This window comes from Dermochelys coriacea, chromosome 7, assembly GCF_009764565.3.
Source record: "Dermochelys coriacea isolate rDerCor1 chromosome 7, rDerCor1.pri.v4, whole genome shotgun sequence".
NCBI classification, from domain to species: domain Eukaryota; kingdom Metazoa; phylum Chordata; order Testudines; family Dermochelyidae; genus Dermochelys; species Dermochelys coriacea.
The window spans coordinates 72635900-72655406 of NC_050074.1; the positions used below are offsets into that span (position 1 = coordinate 72635900).

A 19507-nucleotide genomic window follows, 5' to 3' on the forward strand; every position below is an offset into this window, starting at 1 on the left:
TGTTCAGGTCCCATGTGGGAGTTGGGTCTCTGACTGGAGGGCAAGTGTGAAGGAGGCCCTTGAGGAATTTTGATAACATAGGACATGAGAATACCGAGTATGACTGTACCAGAGCATGACATGCAGATATGCAGCAAAGTGAACCTTGAGACAGTTGTGCTAACCCTGTGTGTTTCAGGAGCAGGATGTACTTCAGTATCAGAGCCTCCATTGGGTCAACCTTATTCTGAGTTGACCATATGGAGACTCCCTTCCATTTTGAGAACTAATCTTCCTGGTAGAAGAACTCCTGATTTGTGTAAGAATCTCCTTAACCTGTAGGGAGCTGAACCAGCAGACATCCTAGCCATCATCAGGTGCAATGACTGTAGGCCTAGGTGTGGTATCTGATCTTGATTCTGAGATATTATGTCTGGACAAGGTTAGAGATGAATGGAAGGCCACCTGCACATCTATAACACTCTAATAAGCCAAAACTGTCTTGGCCAGTATGGGACGATCATGATGACTAAGGCCTTGTCTTGTCTGATCTTGGATATTATCCTGGGGATCTGGGGACTTGGAGGGGGAAAGGAATCCTTGAGATTATTGAAGGAGAAGGGTGTCTGGTAGGGAGCCCAGGCTCATGTGTCCTCTGGAGCAGAAGTACAAACACACTTGGTGTTGACCTCTGTGATAAATAAAAGTCTATGATGGAGGCCCCCAATGACAGAATATTGGGTCTAGGATCGATTTCTGCAGTGACACTTGTGGTTGGTCATCATTGTCTGCTCAAGAAGTCTGCTAGGTTGTTGGTAACCATGGAACATGTAGAGCTAGTGGGGCTACCCCCGGTTGATACCTGCATATCCACAGCTTGATGGCAAAGAAGGGATGATTGAGCAGCTCCTTGCTTGTTTACAGAGCGCATTGCAGATGTGTGTCCATCAGGATTTGCACCGTGGAGTTACACAGAACTGGCAGGAATATTATGCAGCCCTGTATGAACATCCTGGAGTTAAGACTGTCATTTGAGGTTTCAGGTTGTCCTGAAACATGTCTTTGCATCTGTTGATAGTTCAGGTGGGCACCCCAATCTGTCCTTCAAATGTTCATGGTAAGAGTTATCAGGGAAGGGACCAAGAATGGCACCCCTTCTCATAGTACACCAGGAATCTTAATCGAGAAAACAGGGAAAGGATGTATTGCAAGGCTCTTGCAGTCCCCTGTTGGGACCCTCCCTAATCAGCCAGGTGTCCAGGTATAGGTAGATGTGGATTCCCTGTCTTCTTAAACACATTGACACTATTGCCAAGCATTTCATGAATACACTGAGTACTGCTGAAAAAGTCTGAATGTTAGAGCTCTATAGTGGTTGGGCCACACTGTGAATTTTAGGTACTTTCTGGGGCCAGGTGGATGGCTATGTGGAAGTATGCATCCTGCAAGTCAAGAACCAGAGCCAGAGCCACAAACCTGTCTTGAGCCTGGAGACATGGAATGATGGAGGCAATTGTTGTTATCCTGAACCTGAGATGGCATATATATTTGTTGAGTATGATCAGGCCTAGGATAGAATGAAGACACACTCTTCTCCGGAATGAGGAAAAAATCCTGGGAATGGAAGCCTCTTTTCCTCAACTCTACTGGGAACTCCTCAATGGCTTCTAGACAAAGTAACAAGAACAATTCTGTTTGTAGCAGGCTCTTGTAAGAAGATTCCCTGAAGAGGGATAAGGTAGCCTTGAGCAATAATCTCTTGTATCCACCTGTCTGATGTAATGGCAGATGTCACATAGTGGAATGGGAAAAGGTAGCTTCTGAACACTATGCTCTGTAGATTGGGTCTGATGTAGTTCTTGATGTCTTGTAAAATCTGCTGTCATGTTGAAGAAGCAGGGTGTGTTCCCCAGTAAGAGAAAGCTGCTGCCCTCTGCTGTGACTTGAGCTCTTCTTGGTGTGATATTCTATGGTAGGATGTTGTGAATTCTCACAGCTATTGCTGAAGACGGGACAATTTGTGATATGGAACACAAATGTGAACAGAGTCATTCAGTGAGTGCAGTGTGCCATCTTTCTTTTCACACTAAAGAGCTCAGACTTCAAAGAACAAATCCTCAATTGTGGCCTGCACCTCTCTCAGTATGCCTAATGCTTGCAGCCACAATGCTCTGTGCATGGTCACTGTGGTGGTCATAACCTCTCTGCAGTGTCTGAGGCATCGATCACCGCCTGCAAGTCTATTTTGGCCATCCACTGACCATCCTTAATTATATCCTTAAGTTTCTCTCTGCTGTCATGAGGAAAGGTGTCTCACGTGGGACAGGGTGAACATCATAGTTGGCCAGCACAGCCTGGTGATTCGCCAAATGCTGTTGCAGTAAAGCAGAATGCAATCCTTCCTTCCAAGTCTTTTAGAGTCCTTGGCTGTTCTTTTGTTCAAAGTCGACTTCTATTGTATGGCAGACATGACTAAGGAGCCCAGGTTGGGGTAAGTGCAGAAGTACTCAAACCCCATAGGGGGAACCTGGTGCTTCTTTTTCCCACTTGCTTTGCTGTTGGTGTTACTGTGACTGGCGTTTGTCACAGAGCTTTGACTGGGTCAATGAATCTCATCAATGGGGAGGGCAATCCTGGCTACACCAGAAGTTGACAGGATGTTGAACAGCTTGTGGGATTTCTTCAGTATGACAAACATCTCAGTCCTAAAGTAATCTCATCATCACAAGGAGCTCTTGGAATACTTTAAAAGTCATCCAGTGCTAATATCGGTGCCAAGTATACTGTCTCATCCAGTGACAAAGAGGAGAGATCCTTCAGTGGGGCATCGATGACAATGGAGACCAGCTTCTTGATGCCTGTGATAGTGGGCCTTCACTACCCAATAGGGCCACAGTGACATGCTATAGGAGTACAGTTTGATTTAATGAGGGTTGGCCAGTCTGGTGCCAGTCTTGACAGGATGGTAGAGATGAAGTTGGTCTTGGTCGTGCAATCGCAGATCTCAGGGGACAGAATTCTCTATTTGATGCTAGGGAAAATGTATGCTCTGGTGACAGTGAGGAGCAAACCTCTTCTCGGGTGGTGCCAACACATAAGGCACTCTTGGTGCTGGAGTCTCTACCAGTGCCACTAGGTATCTTGGTATCAATGGTGGCTCAGATTCAGGCCTACTCCCCTCCACCGAGGCTGGGGTAGACACTGAGGGGTGCATTACTGGAGCCAGGAATGGTGTCAGCAGAGACTGTTGCGTCAAAGACTCCTCCTTTTCCCCAGTCCTTGACACCACATTAGGCTTAGCAGAGTCCTTTCCAGAGGCTTTGCTGTGTTTGAATTTATGGGAGGACACCGAGCTCCTTTCTCAGACTTCTTGATATTTAGAGCAGCCTCAGTGCCTGGCTTCAATATTGGAGGTGTCAATGCTGGCTTATATGCTGCAGTCAGTACCAGCTTGGTGCTGCAGTCAGTACCAAATCTTTCCTAGGTGCCGTCTTAGGTGTTGCCTGCTGGATTAAGAGATTTTATCCACTAATAGGATTCTGAAGCTCGTTTAATTAGGGTCTGATGAGACTTTCAGGGATTGTTCCAGAAAATAGAGTTTTAGCCTCTTGTCTCAGAGCTTCCATGTTCCAGCAGCGAAGAACAAGCAAACAAAATCTACTCAGAATACTTGAGTCCCCCAAGGCAAAAGAGACACCTGCTGTGTCCATATTCAGGGGAATTAGTCCATCACAGGATGGACAAGGCTTGAAACCTTTGAGTCTAGCAGGATAAGGAACCCTGTACAGGGGTGAGGTTTCAGGAAGTGCCTGATCAGCAGAGTTTGGGCCAGACAGACAGTTTGGATCAGTTCATGTAGTCAGATATAATAATCAGAAGTAGAACTGAAGAATATGGAAGATTTTAAAAAGGTTTAGCCTAAGCTAAGACTTAGGGGGTTGGATTGTTGCTGTCCTTTATGCTCTCATATGGGAGCAAGAGGAGATACAGGGCATACACATGGCCCCTATAGATACTTGTATTAAATAAAAAACCCTCCAGCGTTGCATGCTCAAGGTCCGAGCGACAGATACTTGAAGAACAGTGCGTTTCTCATTTGTAAGCAACTATTTACATCAGACAGCAAAGAAAATTGTGTCTGCTCAGTATCGTCTCAGCTCAATTGTATCACTAGATTATAAACATTTTCTCTATTGCAGCTGACAGTTTGACTCATTAGGAAATTAATTTTTGCTGGAAACCGTGTTGAGAGGTTTAAAAGGTCCAACCAATTCCACAACAGTCCATGGGAGCTCAGTGGAGTCATGCTTACTGGGAGGGAGATTAATGAAAAAGATGATAAGACCTGCACAGAGAGAGAGAGAGAGAGAGAGAGAGAGAGCGAGCGAACAAGTCAAATTATATTTTTGTTTTGTAGCTTCTCCCACTCCCAACACTGCCAGATTCATCTTACACTTGAGAAGAAACTACAGCCCTTACTAATATACATGTCATGGTATGGCCATCACTGCTTCATTTTCCCCTTCTATGCCTCTGTTTCACTCTGCTTGTAGCCTTCAAAACTAACTAAAATGTCCTCCTCTTCTGGGATAAACAAAAGTTTAGAATATAGTAAGTCCAAACTGCCACCATTCAGGGAGGGTTCCACAAACACCTTCCTGGGCTATAGCACTCTCCAAATCTGTGAGAGCACAAACTTCTTCTGTTTCTTCTTCTTCTTCTTCTGTTGTATCAGGAGTTCACCCTTCTTGCTGTCACAATCAGTCCTTGCCTCTTTGTTTGGAGGAATCTCAGCACAACACTTCAAGGTGGACTGCTAAGATGTGGGGAACCCATCCTCTCTCTTCTACCATAGTCTCCAGCCTTGAGGCCCTAAGCTATGAAGCAAATGTCCTCGTCAGCCTCAAAAGGTTCATTTCACTCTTCCCTCCATGTTACTTCCTGTGCTTACTTGCTTCTTGGGCCTCCAACTCAGCCTTTCCACAGGTGTCTTCAGCACAGCCTTTCCTGGGCTTTCTCCAACTCCTTATCAGGGGAAGCCCCACCACAGTTCTTGACCACACCACTACTGGAGATACCTGCTAGCAGCTCTGACTCTCCCCAAATCTCTCCTCATCCTGAGAAAAGTGGCTTGCCTTTGTTCCATTTCCTTTTCCAGCAGGCCTTGCTTGCTCTGAGGCCCTACAACTCCAATAGTCCTTGGACTACAAATCCCAGAATCTCCTTGATTTGGGAATTACTAAAAAAAATTGTGTCACAGAGCAAAAGAAGAAGTGGCAATGCACTGAAGTATGGGCAAGGAAGTGCTTAATAAGACGAAAAAAGGGTATGACCATGGACTTGAAGACCTCTAAGGCTTGCAGAGTCTAAAGACTAAGGATATTTCTACATTGCAATTAAAAACCTGCAGCTGGCCCATGCCACATGCTCTCCCCACCCCAGATTTCTGCCTTTCATTTGGCCCTGCTCCCTGAAGAGCTGATGTAGCAGGGAAGAGCAGTGGTGTGTCTTCTTGGCTAGCTGCTGCCTGCTCACAGAGTCAATGGCTATAAGGCAACACCTTCTGATAGCATAGAGAGCTCTCTCTTCTGCAGTGACACTGCACTTTTTTGTTATGTGACAGGTTGGGTGGCCTGCTGAGGTGAGTTAGGGGATGGAGGTGTCGCTCTCTCCCCAAGCCCCGCTGTCCAGGGATTAAGCCTGAGCACGAGTTCCACTGCCCGGGGCTGAAGTCCAGTCATTGGCAGACCCTCTGAAACCTGCTCATGAACCCCCAGGCGACCACTGATCCCCAGTTGAGAACCAGTGTCTTATAAGACGTAAAATCTTTTTGGTCACAAAAAGACTCTGCCTAACCTACATCCAGTTATATTGATGAGAAGGTGATTTATACCAGCATACCTATTCCCACAGGGGAAGGAGAATAAGCTACATCCAGTATAAGTCATCTTTATAGTGATAAAAGAGTGTCCACTAGATTTTGTACTGATGTAGCTATCTTGGTAAAAAAATCAGGCTGATGATAGAAATAGTTATACCGGTACAAATACTGTGTATAGACCAAATCTAAGAGTAAAGAAATTATAATACAAACATTTACTTCTCACTCCAGGCTATATCTGAGGTCTTTAGACAATGAGAGCATAATATATCCCTCCCGCCCCCCAACTCCCTCCTTAACTGTTAAGAAAACATAGGATGGTACATGTTAACTAATGATCTTCATTTAAATGCTAATTTGTTTTTTTTTTATCAGTGGCACAAGGTGACAATTGCTTAACTGCCATGAAAAACTAACCCAGAACAAGAGACCACAAGCATGTATTGGCAATAAAAATCAGCAAAGAGGAAAGCATAGTTTATTGAGTATAAAAAGTACTCAAAAAAACCATCTATCTAGCACTTTGCACACCTTGGTCTTAATAAAATAAAATAATAAAAGCTGAAACAAGCAGCTAAGCATTTCAACTGCTCCCAAAAAAATTCAGTTCACAACAGAACTCCTCCCCCAACCCATTAGCTCTCTTTACACTGCTCCCTTCACAGAAAAGCCAATGGTTACACCTTGTAGTATGCCCTGAAGGTCAGCAGATCCAGGTTATTATAGGCAACCGTATAGGCAGCAATGCAGAGCACCGACGGGATGTGCTCTGCCAAGAAATATGGCTTAATAAGCAGATTGTTGTTTTATGTATCTATGTAAGTTTAGCAGAACTCTCTTGATTTTCATTTATTAAATATTACAGTTTTAGTATAACAATCTTTTTTCCTAATTTGTTAAAACCATGTTACTATCCAAGAGATACACAAATGTTTTTGCTCTGCGGAGCCACCCTCATGCATGTCCAGGAAGCAAAATGAAATTTCCAATAAACTGGCATGCATATATAGTTGTGCGTGAAGGAATTTATTTGATTTGTGGTAATAGATGTTGAATTAGCAGTTAAAACTATGATGGGCAGGTTTGCAAGCACCAGATGAGAGGTTCTTCAGGAAAGGAATTATTAGAATTTCAACCTACTTTTGTATCATAAGATGCTTTATAGTTTATTTGCAAGGTAAAGTTTTCAAAGTCAGTATGAACACAGTAACACAATGAGATACGAACCAACTAAAATAGGCTTGATATAGAGGGGAGAGGACTACAGCAAAACAAAGATGGAAAAGGTCTATACTTGGATAAGATTGGAAAGTGCTGGGCAGCACTTTTTGCTCTCTCAGTGGTTTACCAACACTAACTGATCCTCATGACATTCCTGAGAGGTCATCCCATTTTAGAGCAGGAGGTACAAATATGGTAGAGGGTTTAATGACTGGTCCAAGAAAACAGAAGTAGCAAATGACAAAGTCAGAACTACAACTCAGAAGTTGTTCAGTACCAATCCTGTGCTCAGACAAGATTTCTCTTAAATACTAAACATGGGAAAATTGTTAAGGCCAGACACAGAACTATCCACACACAGACTGGCTCCATCAGCCCCTCCAGCAGTGAAACTGTGGACCAGATGGGAGTCAACTCATGATTTCTGTATATTTGCTACCCATTGGCTTTAGGCCCAGTCTGCATGCAAAGGTGAGCCAAAATTTAACTGAAGATGTGTTTTTAAATCCATTTAAATTGGTGAAAAATCCTGCATGGACACTGTTAATGACATAAAAATTTGGCTTATATTGATTTGGCTTCAATCAATTTCTTGCCAGCTTAAGATAAATCAATATATACCAGGGTTAAATTAATTTAAGAGGGTCCACAAAGGAGTTTGCAGCAATTTAACTCAACAGGTTTTTAATATCAGTTTTAGTTAAACCAGTGTGACTTGTGTGTGAAGACCAGTCCCTAGCTACACAATTTGTATGGTGGGCTCAGATATTGGGATTCTTGAGTGAGAAAGTGTTCTGGTGGGAGGGAGGCAAGACTATATTGCTAGGAGAAAATGAAGAAGACTCTGCTATCTGAAGGAGAGAGGAGGGGAACCAAAGCAAAGACATAAGAAATAACGAAAACAGAGTCTCTAACAACTAAGACCATACTACAGGATAATGGCTTCCCTCTCCTCTACCAATGTTCATAAAACTTCACCGTCTATCAACATGAGAAGACTTTTCTGAAGAGGCTGAGAAAAGAGGAAGATGAGGAGAAAATATTGGAGAAATCATTTTTAAAATAAAGATGCATTAAAATTCTTTAAGTACAGCATATACAACCACTATATGACAATTCGTAAAATACTATAGAAGCAATATATACAATTGGTGGATTTTCATTTTTAGTCTTTTAGCTTTTGGTACAAAGTAAAGATAAAACCCTTTTTCACTGTGCTTTTTTACAACTTCCTTCCATGAGATAATTAATTTTTCTTCTCTCTCTTTTTTTCCCCCCAATCTGCTTGTTCATAAGGTCTCCGTTAATCAGTCACTGTGGAAGACAGGGCTTCAGAGATCAGGATGGAAATCCAGCAGAAAGAAATCCTGTTGCAAAGGATAGCTGTTTTCATCCAGCACAAAATGGCTCCTAATGTCAAACAGATAGGATGCTTCAGTGTCTGCTAGTAGCGAGTGGCACAAGTCTGCCACTATCATGGCATAGGTAGTATCTGAAGGAGGCACTGCAAAAGATAGTGAACCAAACAGTTATGCTTCATTGTTATCATGCTAACTTCAACACTCAAGTTCTTCCCCCAAGCCCCAAAGAGCTGCCATTGTAATGTCACATCCTCCAATTAGATCTCCTCCCTGGAAGGGATAAAACACAGGAAATACTGCTCAGCATTTCAACAACAACGCTGAATAATTAATTTAGTAATTAAAAAAGCATACCTTTTCTTAGAAGAGTTTTGCACAGCTTCTGATTTGCTGAGCCTGTCATTCATAAGCTAAACTACAATTCCTGTGAGTTACCCTATAGCAGCTCCCAAGCAGGAGGTCTACTTTGAGTATATGTCAGCAACACGGGAGTTCTCAGCAAGACACCAACAACATTTGCAGTTATATACATTCTGAAACTATGGCAGTTATTTTTAAAAATTGAGATGAAAATCCATATACATATATACACACTCTCTCTCAGCTCATAACTGTATTCAGCTAAGTAATGTTATAATTAAGGCTGTGAGTTTGTCACAGAGGTCATGGAAGTCATGGATTCCGTGACATTCTGTGACTTCTGCAGCAGCCGGTGTGTCTAGCTTAGGGGCAGTTCAAGCAGCCCCTGCACCAGACGCACTGTCCACTGCTGGGCCAGTCTTGGGCCTCCATGCCCGCCGCCCCAGCAACAGAGTTCGGGTGTGAGAGGGGGCAGGGGGTTGAGGGACTGGACGGAGGGAGGTGGGCTCTGGGCGGCGCTTACCTGGGGGACTTCCTGGAAGCAGCAATATCCCCCTTGCTCAGCTACTAGACAGAGGTGTGGGCAGGCAGCTCTGTGGGCTGCCTCTGCCCAGAGCGCAGGCTTTGCAACTCCCATTGGCCAGGAACAGGTCCTGGACAGCGCAGTACTGCTCATTCCCCCCAAGCAACCAGGCCGCCCTCCTTCAGCACTCATGGGGCCCCCGGGTAGCCCCCCCGCCAAGTTTTATTCACTGGTGTTTTTAGTAAAAGTCACAGACAGGTCACAGGCCGTGAATTTTTGTTTGCTGCCCATGATCTGTCTGTGACTTTAACTAAAAATACACATGACTAAAACATAGTCCTAGTTATAAATAATCATCTCACAATACCTCCTGTTACCTAAATTCTATTCTGAACTTCCTAGATCTCTCACATTTGTCTTTTGTGAGAACTACAATATTTGCCTTCAGGATTCTGAACAACTTATCAATGTTTATAAACTTAATTCCCAAACATTATTAGTCTGGAATTAAGTATAAATGTCTGACAAATCCACAGTGGAACATGAAACATATGCAATTCTTTTAAAGTTAAATGTTACATAAAACCTCAGAAACATCATACCAAACCAGATCAATGTCCTGGCCTCTGGTGTGTGTGGGCAGTAACTGTAACTTTGTTTCAGTTTAGTGTTTCTGGTTCTGTGTTGCAGTTGATTGTTCTTTTAACAAATGATGTATGGTACAGTACCTATGAATCTGTTCAGCCAGTCTGCAGGAATATTAAGGAAAATTTTCTCCATCAACTCTGACGCCACTTGAATACAAATCTCACATCCTTTGTCTTCTGCAGTCATCAGGGCTGGTCTAAATGAGAAAACAGATTCCCATACATGCTTGAATTTGAAATGGTTTTATTTTTGCAACAGAAACAAAATTTATGGTCAAGGTAATTAAATATAATATTGCCTTTATTTACCTAATATTTTCATCTGGTAAATCTCTTTTATGCTCTCAGTTTCTACCAACCTGGCAGTCTAATGGATTCTCTAATGGCTGTGTATGATGATGCCATAGAATTATCAACCAAGCTGGGATTTTATAAAATAGGGATCGATTTATGCTTTTCGTAATCTGTGCTTTAGATTGAAAGAAAATGAAATTTCACCATACAACATGTGTAGGGCCAGACCCTCAGATGATGAAGCTGTGAGCTAGGCTGATTTGTAGAGCCCTGCGCGGATACTAAATTTGTATCTGCATCCAAACCGCGATCCACAAACATGGTCTCCGGATATCCATGGATATAAAGCAAATATCCACAGATTTGTAGGGCTCTACTGATTTGCACCAGGCGGAGTATCTGACACATTCTTCAAGCTCAAAATCTTAGTCTTGAGATTAAGATTCCGTACGAAGATGCCAGGAGAATTGAGTGTTCCCATTTGTGCCTAGACAAATTGGAGGATTGGGCCAAAAGAAATCTAATGAGGTTCAATAAGGATAAGTGCAGGGTCCTGCACTTAGGATGGAAGAATCCAATGCACCGCTACAGACTAGGGACCGAATGGCTCGGCAGCAGTTCTGCGGAAAAGGACCTAGGGGTGACAGTGGACGAGAAGCTGGATATGAGTCAGCAGTGTGCCCTTGTTGCCAAGAAGGCCAATGGCATTTTGGGATGTATAAGTAGGGGCATAGCGAGCAGATCGAGGGACGTGATCGTTCCCCTCTATTCGACACTGGTGAGGCCTCATCTGGAGTACTGTGTCCAGTTTTGGGCCCCACACTACAGGAAGGATGTGGATAAATTGGAAAGAGTACAACGAAGGGCAACAAAAATGATTAGGGGTCTAGAGCACATGACTTATGAGGAGAGGCTGAGGGAGCTGGGATTGTTTAGTCTGCAGAAGAGAAGAATGAGGGGGGATTTGATAGCTGCTTTCAACTACCTGAAAGGGGGTTTCAAAGAGGATGGCTCTAGACTGTTCTCAATGGTAGCAGATGACAGAACGAGGAGTAATGGTCTCAAGTTGCAATGGGGGAGGTTTAGATTGGATATTAGGAAAAACTTTTTCACTAAGAGGGTGGTGAAACACTGGAATGCGTTACCTAGGGAGGTGGTAGAATCTCCTTCCTTAGAGGTTTTTAAGGTCAGGCTTGACAAAGCCCTGGCTGGGATGATTTAACTGGGACTTGGTCCTGCTTTGAGCAGGGGGTTGGACTAGATGACCTTCTGGGGTCCCTTCCAACCCTGATATTCTATGATTCTATGATTCTGTGATTCAGTGGGAAATGACTATTTCCCTTCATCACTCAGAGAATGCACTACAGCCTTTTGGCAATTCAACTTTCTGTTTCAATTAATGTATTAACATGAGTTATTCACTCTGAGCCAAAAACTGCCATCTTTAGCGGGCACAACTTCCATTAAGTAGAGGAAAGTTATACCTTAGTAATGATAACATCTGGCCTGACCTCCACAAACAGAAAGGGCATTTGTTTCCAAAGTAAATTGGCAAAGATATAGTCATAACAGTTTTCTTTAACTAAGTTTTCTGGAGTTAAAAAAAAAGTGTACATATTTTTTAACAGGTTTCAGAGTAGCAGCCGTGTTAGTCTGTATTCGCAAAAAGAAAAGGAGTACTTGTGGCACCTTAGAGACTAACAAATTTATTAGAGCATAAGCTTTCGTGAGCTACAGCTCACTTCATTGGATGCATTTTGTAAATGCATCCGATGAAGTGAGCTGTAGCTCACGAAAGCTTATGTTCTAATAAATTTGTTAGTCTCTAAGGTGCCACAAGTACTCCTTATATTTTTAACAGAGGGTGAAATGCTAAATTCTCTAATGCCCAGAATGAGCACATCAAAGGGGTGAGGGGTGTGTGTGTGTGTGTGTGAATGAGAGAGAGGGAGGGAGTATAAGAGTGCACAAGTGTGCCCACCATTCCTGCCACAATTAAATTATAGCAAAAACAAATATACTCAAGTGCCTAAAGCTATGGCATTCAGGAGTCAAGGACATTCTCTGCTTTCAACTCCAGACCCTTGACCAGTGGTTCAGCCTAATCAGGGTACTCTCTGTATGCAAGCAATTAAGCTAGCAGAACCTGTTGGCAGCTTAGCAGTTGTTTCAGACCCCCTGCTGAAATTTCTAATCAATTAAGAATAAATTGCAATATCAAAGAGAAAGAGTCATGTGTTTCTATTTCAGAAAAAAATAAAAAATTAATAAATAATGAAAACAGAACACTAAGTTTTAATTAATGTATGGTTTTTATCAGTTTTTGATGATATTACTCTTGGAGCCAATGACAATTTAAAAATCTTTAAAAATTATTTTTCTCTATTAACTTTCACAAACTAAATTAATTATTTCAAGTGTATAACAGAATGTCAGCCACAGAAAGCTTGATCATCAGATCTAAAGAAACAGAAAATAATCCCACATTTAGAGACTCATCCTCACTCTCCCAATCAATCATATGAAATCAATTTTTTCCCTTTTCTAATATATTTTAATTGCTCACATTTTGGATCTTTTCCTCCCATTATGTCTCCTATTTTGGTGCTGACATCACAACGTAGCTTACCGGTGTAAACAGGATAAGCATCAAGAAATTGATTCTCGGAAGTCCATGTGTTCACAGCAAAACTAAGAGTTCATCACTCTAATAAGCAAGCTCAAAGCCCATAAGACTACACAAGGACTGACCAATTGTATTTATGTTTAGTAGAGTTCCCAACAAACATTGACAAGAACTAAGGACATTGCAGGATTCACCGTAAAATACATTTGAGAAATAGCGAAAGGTATAATTAATCTATAATGACACCAGCTATCACATGCAGATATTAATAAGTATAATGCTAACAAAGAAATATATATAGCTTATTTTGTTCAGGCAAATATTAGATAGATAAATACAGATAATTCAGAGTCAAATCAATAATAATTTGAACTTCAACCCTATGTTTTTTAGGTGTCTGTCTGACTCCTTGTTGGAATGAATACTTTAATGCTGCTGGAGTTTCACTGTATTGTATCATTAATTGTGATAAGCATCCAGAGCCTTGGATAAGTGTATTTTTAATCATTTTAAATCTAAACAAACAAATACAATAAATAAATAAAAGGCAGGCACAAAATCATTCCAAGTCTGGGTCTTTACAATGGATATGCCCATATCTCAGGGGCCACCTCACTAGGATGGCATGAGGGAGAGATCTGCAACCACAGATGAGGTACAACGTAAGAAAGACAGATTTCCATAGCTCCAGTGTGTTGCATCCTATTTGGGGTAGGTTTGGCTGTTATCACGTTTTATATAATAATTGAGCAGATAATAAAAGGAGAAAATGCACCAAACTGCACTACCTTTTAATACTTAACCTTCAACATTTCTGCAGCAGGTTGTTAAGTTGATTGTGCCTGTGACATCTTCTCTATGGGCAAATTCTTTGACACACCATCCGCTATCCCCTTAACACTTAGGGCATAACCATATTTCTTTGGACCAGATCTCACTATCTAAACATGGACAGTCCTGGTAAATAATTCAGATAGGAGACCTCTAAGAAGTTAGTGAGGAATTATAGAAAGTGGTGTTGGTGATAGTAGCCCTGTGCTGCTGAAATCTGTCGGATTAAATAAAATCAAGACCCAAGACCCTGGTCTTCAAAGATCTGGTGGTACTTTTAATAACCACAGTATCCTGGCTAAATTCTAATTTGGGTACTGCTATTCTGCTTCCTCAAAATTCTCCCAGTAGTTTTAACTGGAGACTGTATACTCAATTCCCTGAGCTGTTGAACAGATCCAACGTTTTACTTCAGAAGAGATAGTTACATTTCCGTGTAGATAGTTTATATCACTTTGTGATCCTTGGACATATACAAGTGTAAGTAAGTATTAGTGGTTTCCGGAAATGTCACTCCCAAACCTTGACTAAAATATAAGTCTAAGTCTTTAAATCAGGATTTGAGGACTTCAATAGCTCAGACATAGGTGAGAGGTTTTTCGCAAGAGTGGGTGGGTGAGATTCTGTGGCCTGTCTTGCGCAGGAGGTCAGACTAGATCATCATAATGGTCCCTTCTGACCTTAATATCTATGAATCTATAAATTAATTTAGATACCTTTTCAGGGAAACATACCAAGACCTGGTGCTTCAGGTCTTTTTTAAAAGTGAGGAAGTTAGTTAAAATTGCCTGAAGGGAAGAGTTAGGAAACCAAAGTTCATATAACCAGCTAAAAGAAAGGAACATAAACTTTGTTATCTAAGATGTCGATTAAGAAGAAATTTGAATAAATATCTAGAGATATAAAGATAAACAAGAAATTCTTTTAGTGCATCAAAAGTAAGAAGCAAGGGTCTGTGGGACCATGAGAATGTAAAGTGGTAAGATCAAAGGGGTTAAGAAGACTGCAGAGAAGCTGGATTTCTTTCTTTCTTTTTTTTTTTTAAATCACAAGAGATGGAGAAAAACCTAATTGGGGGATATTTTAAGATAATGAAAGTAAAGCACTATCCAAGGCAAAAGTAACCAAAAAAAGAGGGGATTCTGTTCTGCATCAGATTTAGTCTTTGATTTTTCATCTTCTATGAAATTGTGAGCATTGATCCAATATAGTTTACTTCCTCCAAAAATATGGAAATAAGTAACTGTCCACTGGATTTCCTAATAAATTCAAATAATCTCCTGGAGAAACTGCTTAACTGCAAAAAACCTTTACATCAGAGATAAGCCAGAAATGATTTCATTTTAGATTTCTGAAATGCAAAATATTCTGTTTTGCATGGTATCTTTCTTATAAATTGTATCCTTAATACTTTGTGGGTGAGTCTTGTTGCCTCATCGTTTCTGGGATTCTTCAGGGCAGTGGGTTAACAAACTTAGGTAGATTTCTTTTTAGAGTGGCTCTGGACAAAATTTAAAACTTTTGCAATCCACAGTACAAAATAGATTACAGAAAAAGCCTTTAGTGGATCAGATGAGGCATTTGTAAAAGATTTACATTTGCTTGGTTCTGCTTATTCTGGGATGCTGCCTGATCTCAGATTCTTAATTCAGACTTTCTTCCCAATGTCATCTAACTTCACTGAAAGGGTCTGTAGCGAGGCAAGGACTCATTGGTGCAGCGCCTCCTTCTGGTCGTCCTGGGAAATTAGCTCTTTTCAGCCTTCGGAGCGCCCTCTGCAGGCTGGTGACTCGCCTGCTACTGGCCCCGTGTCCCTCACGAACCCCAGTGCCCTTTACCTGGGGATCCTGCCCCCAGCAGTACCCCCACACTCTGTCTCCCCTCCCAGGGGAACCCCCAACCCTCTAAACCCACCTTGCCTCAGTGGCTACTGCCAATCATCATCTAGCCCCTGCTCACTGGGGCAGACTGCAGTCTGTAATGGCCACTCATCATTGACAAGGGGTTAGGACCAGCTGCCTCAGCTTATTCCCAGGCTGCACCTCCACAGCCCCAGTATCTTTCTGGGCCTTTACCAAGGCCTGCAGCCTGAAAGTTTACCAGGCTGGAGCTCTCCAGCTCCCTTCGCCCTTCGCCAGCACTGCTCTGTTTCAGGTACCTTGCTTCCTGGCAGCTAGCCCTTCCCACTCCAGGGCTAGAGTGAGACTCCTCCCAGCTTCTGGCCCACAGCCTTCTTATAAGGGCCAGCTGTGGCCTGATTGGGGCATGGCCCCAGATGTGGCTGCTTCCCCCAATCAGCCTAGCTTTTCCACACAGCTGCTTTAACCCCTTCAGGGCCAGAGTGGGGTGACCACCCTGCTACAGGGTCTTACATGGTTTAATAAAAAACAACATCTTGTTGTAATACCTAGAAGTAATTTTTTCAGATGTCTGTCACTCTCAAGTCAACCTTCCGTCTGGTGCATGACACAACGACCATGACTATGAACTAGGCGTGCGCTTCCCCCGCTCACATACACAGACTTCAGCTAGTTCAATGAGAGCTAATGCAAATATAAATAGCCATGTAGTCACAGCAGCACGGGTAGCGGTAGAGGACCAGCGTAGTCTCACCGAATTCGTACCCACTGGTTTTAGGTGATTATGTACTCGGCATGACCAGCTCAATGAGAATAAGTGAAAGTATGTGTACGCGAGCAGGGGAATCACACTCCTAGCTTGGAGTGTAGACATAGCCTATGTCAGTTTTTATTTACAGTAACATACCACAGAAAATATTGATCTGTAATTAATTTCTTTTGCACAAAGTACTATATTTTCTAATATGGCTACTTTAAGCCACTACAAACTAGATATCCAGCTACAATCTGGTGACCATGGAGAGAGTATATATAGCCACCTCTGTCAAGTCAAACATGCTATCTAAAAATACCCCTAAAATTCACTAATGGTACAGATAGGCAGGTACTGGGAAACTGAGTATTTTCATTCCATGTTACCAGAATACTCTCTAATCCTTAAATGCTGCCAGAATTCCAGCTCTTCACAGCAATATACAAGTTTGCTGGGCCAAAACCGTCTGATGCTATGTGTACTCCATTTAAAGAAACCCCTGAGGACTAAAGCATATAACCCCTAGAACTAAAACAGGCATTGTGTGTGTAATTCCCTGTGCACTGGGAATCTGTTTGCTCATTATTTCTGGTACTACTGTGTTCTTTCTAACTAACAAAGTGCTGTTAGCTATAGATAAAGAAAATATCTTCTGGCTGTGTGCCATTTGAAGGAAACACTATTACATCATCATCCTCCATAAAGAAAGTAGAAGGAGGGGAGGCAAAAGGGTGGATATCTGGGATAAAAACACGGAAAGAGGAAGAAAAAAATAGCATTGTGACCCTTGAAATCCAAGAGAGACATGATTAGAAAGAATAGTAAACTTTTCATACAATCTCCCTAAGTTGACAATATTTTTTCTGGGCCATTGTAATCATAGCCCAGAAGGAATGTGGTTTATTTTTTATTATTTATTTATTTGAGTTTTTAAAATACAACTGCAGGCACTCATTCAGTGCTCTGGGCTCTTGGTCCTTAAATTAAAAATCTAAACAAACCTTTCTATATAAACACCGTAATAGCCACCTCAGCCCATGCCATGTACAGCCTAAGTCAATGGGGGGAAATATGAGCTTTATTAACCTTCCAGGCATGTTATAAACCTGGGCATGGGCAGATCATGGTTGCATTTCATAAATAAAGTTTAAACATTGAAAAGGAAAAAAAATCTAGCCCAGGCTGTCAAAATATTTTATAATTCCAGGGAAATGATGTTGAGCTAACTGTTTTAATATTTTATCAGCTTCTTGTGCTGCTACTGAATCAAAATCAGATGCTATTTCAAGTTAGACATTTCCCTTGCTTTGTGAGACACCAGAAGAAACACAACCAAATATATTATGAGATATTATCTTATTCCTAATTATGCCCTACAAATTAGTGAAAGTGTTTAAGATTATGAATATGAATTAGTTAAAAAGAGACCTGTTTAAATGATCCATGATGATGGATCTATATTAGAACTCTTCATATAACAAAGTACAAACAACATGCAGATTATAAAAATTTGACTCGCAAAAAAGTTCAAGGAGCAATTCTGTTTCTGAAACCACCAACCATGCTGAATTTACAACACTCTCATGAAAACAGCTTTAAATAACCTTCTGAAGAAGTCATGGGGGACACGATTCAGTGGGCTAAGGAGAAAAACGTTATTTGATCTCAATCACGAATATTAACTATTTTAAATTGAACCAATTTTCACATTTCATGCTCTTACAAAAAACAGAAATAGAGGAGAACAACATGTTTTGTTAATAAATTGTATCTCATTCATTTAGATGAGATGTCTCTCTGGTGAAGCACGGGAAAGACTTCTCTTGTTAGCATGCACGAAATAGTGTTACAACACGCAACTTGGAATTGCTATTAAGATGGGAATGATGTTTTACTAGAACACCAAAGACCAGAATGTCAATGTGAAAACATTAGATACACACTACTCTTTATACAAGTTATGGGTTCAAGGTCCACATAAAGGCTTGGACTCAGGAACTGATATACAATGCAACTCTAGGAGATCATCTCACCATCGTTGTGCCAACCTTGGGTGAGAGGTTAAACAGATGTCTTTTAGGCTCATCTTGAAAAAAGAATGTTAAAATTTCCATGGCAGGGGCACCTTATTTTATTTATATCATGAATCTACCATATTTCTTTCATGCTCTTACAAAAAGTTGAGAAACAAATGCAAAAAAAAATTTCCTCTGATAAAATGTCATTTAACATTATTAAAAGAAATCTCTCCCTGCTGAACAAACCTTTTTCATTTAATTCATGCTAATAAGAAAAGACTGAGTAAACAGATAAACTTTGCAATGTGCCCTGAAAGTCATAATATTTGGCCTGGGTTACAGCAAAGGTGAGAAGCAAATTCCAGAGTTAAGGGCTTCTTCTGAAAAATCCCCTCCTAACAATTCTGACACATACAAATTGAAGGTCTGGGGTACCGTACAAGAACAAAATGAGCATTATTAATATCTTACAGAAGCAATCTCCTCCCATGTGCTCTAGACCTATTGCAGTACTGGTCATGTGCCCACTTGTTTTCTTCTGTATCTACATCAGGTAGGCTTGGCTTTATTTTAAGGTAGGCTGACTGACTGATGGCTACTTCATATGGATTTTAACTTATGCAGCTGGTAATTTATATATTTTTCTCAAAGGTTTAAACTAGTTTGGATTCGGTATTCTTGTTATGTCTTTTGTTAAAGAAATAATGCCAAATCCTTATCTGTATTTGTAATAGGGCAGCACCCACCTTCCGCAAGTGCCCCCTTCTGGTCGGGTATGTCTGCAATCTTTCAGTTTATGGTGACTCCTGTTAGTGGTTTCTCAGGTGGTTTTTCAGTGACTCAGCCCTCTGGCCGAGTCACATACTGTCTGTAGGTGAAACAGAATAAACCCCTTCCAGGGTATACAGTGTTCACCTTGTCCCGGCACTGGTATGGGAGCTGTAACCCCAGGGATTCCTCCCTGAAGACATGGTCTTCTTGCAGCCCTCCCTGAGCTCAGTCCTTAGTCAGTCCCAGCAGCCAGCCAGGAGGTCCTTCTTAGTTCCCCCCGTCCCTATCAGCAACTCTCTTGGGCTCAGTTCCAGCAGCCAGCCAAGACTTTTCTCAGCTCCCCCAGTCCCTTCCAGCATTGTCTTGGGCTCAGGCCCAGCAG

At 41.6% G+C, this 19507-nt stretch overlaps 1 protein-coding gene across 18 annotated transcripts in view; it reads right to left on the bottom strand.

Moving 5' to 3' along the window:
- Positions 1-6321: 6321 nt before the first annotated feature.
- Positions 6322-19507, bottom strand: part of SHLD2 (shieldin complex subunit 2) — a 166127-nt gene continuing 152941 nt past the window's right edge. For 13 of the 18 annotated variants that reach the window (XM_043519721.1, XM_043519715.1, XM_043519709.1 and 10 more), the window contains 2 exons: positions 10054-10169; positions 7011-8585 (listed from right to left, as the gene is read on the bottom strand). In XM_043519721.1, the coding sequence (XP_043375656.1) occupies positions 8413-8585; positions 10054-10169 (289 nt within the window). In that variant the 3' untranslated portion in view covers positions 7011-8412. Of the gene's footprint in view, positions 8586-9927; positions 10170-12832; positions 12892-19507 lie in introns of those variants that run through there. The other 5 variants (XR_006282967.1, XR_006282966.1, XM_043519720.1 and 2 more) reach the window with 5 other exon arrangements.